At 61.8% G+C, this 3,007-nt stretch overlaps 1 protein-coding gene across 1 annotated transcript in view; it reads right to left on the bottom strand.

The window, feature by feature from the left end:
* CEP170B (centrosomal protein 170B) overlaps positions 1-2,836 on the bottom strand; it is an 18,247-nt gene extending 15,411 nt beyond the window's left edge. The window contains exons 1-3 of the mRNA XM_023205361.1: positions 2,773-2,836; positions 2,231-2,289; positions 282-420 (exon numbers count right to left, since the gene is read on the bottom strand). Of these exons, the coding sequence (XP_023061129.1) occupies positions 282-420; positions 2,231-2,289; positions 2,773-2,836 (262 nt within the window). The remainder of the gene's footprint in view (positions 1-281; positions 421-2,230; positions 2,290-2,772) is intronic.
* Positions 2,837-3,007: the final 171 nt, after the last annotated feature.

Raw genomic sequence — 3,007 nt, forward strand, 5'->3', positions numbered from 1 at the left:
GAGGGGTGTGGGTGTGCAGGGGTGGGTGTGTACAGGAGTGAGGGGTGCAGGCATGCACAGGTAGGTGTGTGCAATGGGTAAGGAATGTGGGTGTGCAAGGGTAGGTGTGCACAATGGGTGAGGGGTGGGTACAGGGGTATGTGTGTGCAACGGATGAGGGTATGGGTGTGCACAGCATATGCATGCACAGGGGTGAGGGGTGCAGGGAGGCAAGTGCAGGGCAGAGGGCCTGGCAGTAGCCCTGTGTGCGTGTAAAATTGCTCCACACTGCCTGGGCCTACCTGTTCCTGGTCTCCGGTCCCCCTTCTCCGGCCTGGGGTTCGAGGCCTCGCAGTATGGTGTGTGTTCCGGCAGTGCCTCGCTCCTCTTGGGTGCCAAGCCCTTCACGCTTACCTGCAGCTGGCTGGTGTACTTCTCGTGCTGTGGGCAGGCCAGGCAGGGTGAGGTACTGGGCCCAGCCTCAGGAGGACCCCACTGGGGTGGACCCAGCCTCTCCTCTCCATCCACAGGGCCCAGCTATGACTTTGCATGTCACAAGCTCTCCCTAACGCTCCCTAAAAGAGCAGACAGAGCCTCAGCCTGCCCAGGTCACACAGCTTGGGTCCAGCTCAAGCCTGGGGAGGGGCAGCTTCCAGGGGAAGCAGGGGCTTGCTTGGGTGGGGCAGGGCAGAGCAGGCCGCAATCATCAGAGTAGGGGCCGTCGGGTGGGCAGCAGGGCCGTTTGTGCCATCAGACAGAACCTGGCTCCCTTAGGCCCTGCCCCTTGCAGGCTAGGGGACCCCATGCTGCTCAGAGATCATCTGAGGAGGGGGCTAAGCACCCTGGCCCCACAGGGCTCCTGGGGAGCTCTGAGCCCAGCCCTGAATCTACACTCCACAACTCCCACATGAACAAGTGAGGGTGAGGAGACGCCCCCCGACCTAGGACCCTCGTGCCCCCACAGGGGCCCTGGCCGTGCGTGTCCCCAGCACACGGGGGAAAGGGCACTCAAGGATGCCCACCCTTGAAGGCTGCCACCATCAGCCTCCAGCACCCCTCCTTCCTGCCTCTGGCCACCCCCCAATGGCAGCCTCCTCAATATCTTGGGGGCAGCTTTTACCTCCCAAGGGGCTCCGACAGGGCGCCCGGCCAGCATGGGCTGCACGGGAGGAGATCGGAGAGACTGACAGGAACTGGGGGGCCTTGGTCATGCAGCGTAAAACCCTTACAAACCCTCAGACTAAGACCTTCAGATTTCAGCCTGGGAGACCTCAGATCCCCTCACCCTGAGAAGCCATAAATCCTCTCAGTCTGAAGTGACCCCAAATCCTGCCACCTTGAAGGACTCAAATCCGCTAACCTGGAGGGCACTTAATCCCCTGGGCATGAGACCCCAAAGCACCTCAGCTTCAGAGACCTCAAATCCCTTCACCCAGAGGAACGCCAAATCCTCTAACATGTAGATCCTCAAATCCCCTGAGCCTAAGGAGCCCTAAATATCTCACTCACAGAGAGACCAAATTTCCCCAGCCTCAGACCCTAAACACCGTATAGAGACTCTTAATCCCTTCAGCTTCAAAGACTCCAAATAACTGTAAGGTCAGAGAATCTAAAGCCCCTTATGAGACCCCAAAGCTCCTTAACCTGAGAGACACTCCCAAAAAGATGCTGGGGGGCCCAGGGGCTCTATACCCTCCTGGCCCTCTGAACGGGGCCCTCTGCTCCCAGGGAGGCTCAGCCTGCCCAGGTCACACAGCTTGGGTCCAGCTGGCCCCCGCCTCAGCCCCCCTGTACTCTCCTGCAGGGTGACCCCAGCAGCTTCCTGGGCTCTGGCCACCCAGCTCACCCGATGAGCCATTTGTTCTGTGGGCCAGAACTAAATCCACCAGCACCCAACGCTGCAGCTCACAAAGCCCAGCAGCTCCAGCAGGCTGACCATGCAGCCCGAATCCTCCCAGGCCCCTCCCAGAGCCCTGATCCTGCTGCATCCACAACAGTGGCGCCTGCGTCCTGGTGCCCCCCGCCATCTGTCACTGCAGCAGGCTGGGGGTAATGATTACCTTCCCACCTGCCAGACTGGGCCATCTGGCAGGGCAGGACAGGCTGGCCTGACTCATGGCACCCACAGCCTGAACGGGGCGCCCCAAAGGCCTGGGGAGTGTTTGCTGGGGAGATGGCAGTGGGAGCACGGTAGGGAGGATGGAGGGCTGAGCCCTCGTGGCTGAGTCCCCCAGGCTTGGCCAGCACTAACCTTGAGCGCCTCCTCCGGGACTCGGTGCTGCACACGCTCCAGCACATACATGTTGGAATGTGGACACGTGTTAAGGCGAACACGCAGCAGAAGAGCCAGGAGCCCAGCGCTGAAGTCCACGCCCAGCAACAGGTGTGCCAGCTCAAGGGCCCATCGAGGCAGGCAGAGGAGGGGCCTCTTTCTCCCCGGGGAGGCACAGCCATGCCCACCCATTTGCTCAGACAGTCCCAAGGCCGGGCCAGGACTCAGGGCCCCAGGGAGTGGTCACCAGTTCCCCAGGCCCCACATGACCTCAGGCTGGGTGGGTGAGCAAGCAGCAGGTGCCCGTGGCCAGGGTGTCCATGGGGGGCCGGGCTGCAGGGACTAGTATTCCCTGGGGTGCCCGTCAGCAGGGGGAGCCCAGCCCTAGGGTCATCCTCCATGCTCTGTAACCCATGCTCTGTCACCGAGCGGTGACAGCCCTGCTTCTGGAGTAACAGAGCGACTGTGGCCCTGGGGACTGAGGAGAAGCCCAGGACAAGGGGCACTCGGGGGCAGGATATCGTAGCCGAAGCGGATAACATCATTGAGCTTCAGCGTGACATACTTCTGGTCCGGGATGCGCATGTCATTCACAAATGTCTGCAGGAAAACAGGTGGCAGGGTGGTGGGGCTGAGTGGGTGGGTGGCTGTGGGCAGGGCCGCAGGGGCACCAACTCTCTGGAGCCCACGGCGAGCGATGGCCTGTGCGGAAGCCCGTCCTGAGACCCCCTCCCCAACTCTAGGATGGCTGCTGCA

The sequence above is a fragment of the Piliocolobus tephrosceles genome, chromosome 6 (genome assembly GCF_002776525.5).
Source record: "Piliocolobus tephrosceles isolate RC106 chromosome 6, ASM277652v3, whole genome shotgun sequence".
NCBI classification, from domain to species: Eukaryota; Metazoa; Chordata; class Mammalia; order Primates; family Cercopithecidae; genus Piliocolobus; species Piliocolobus tephrosceles.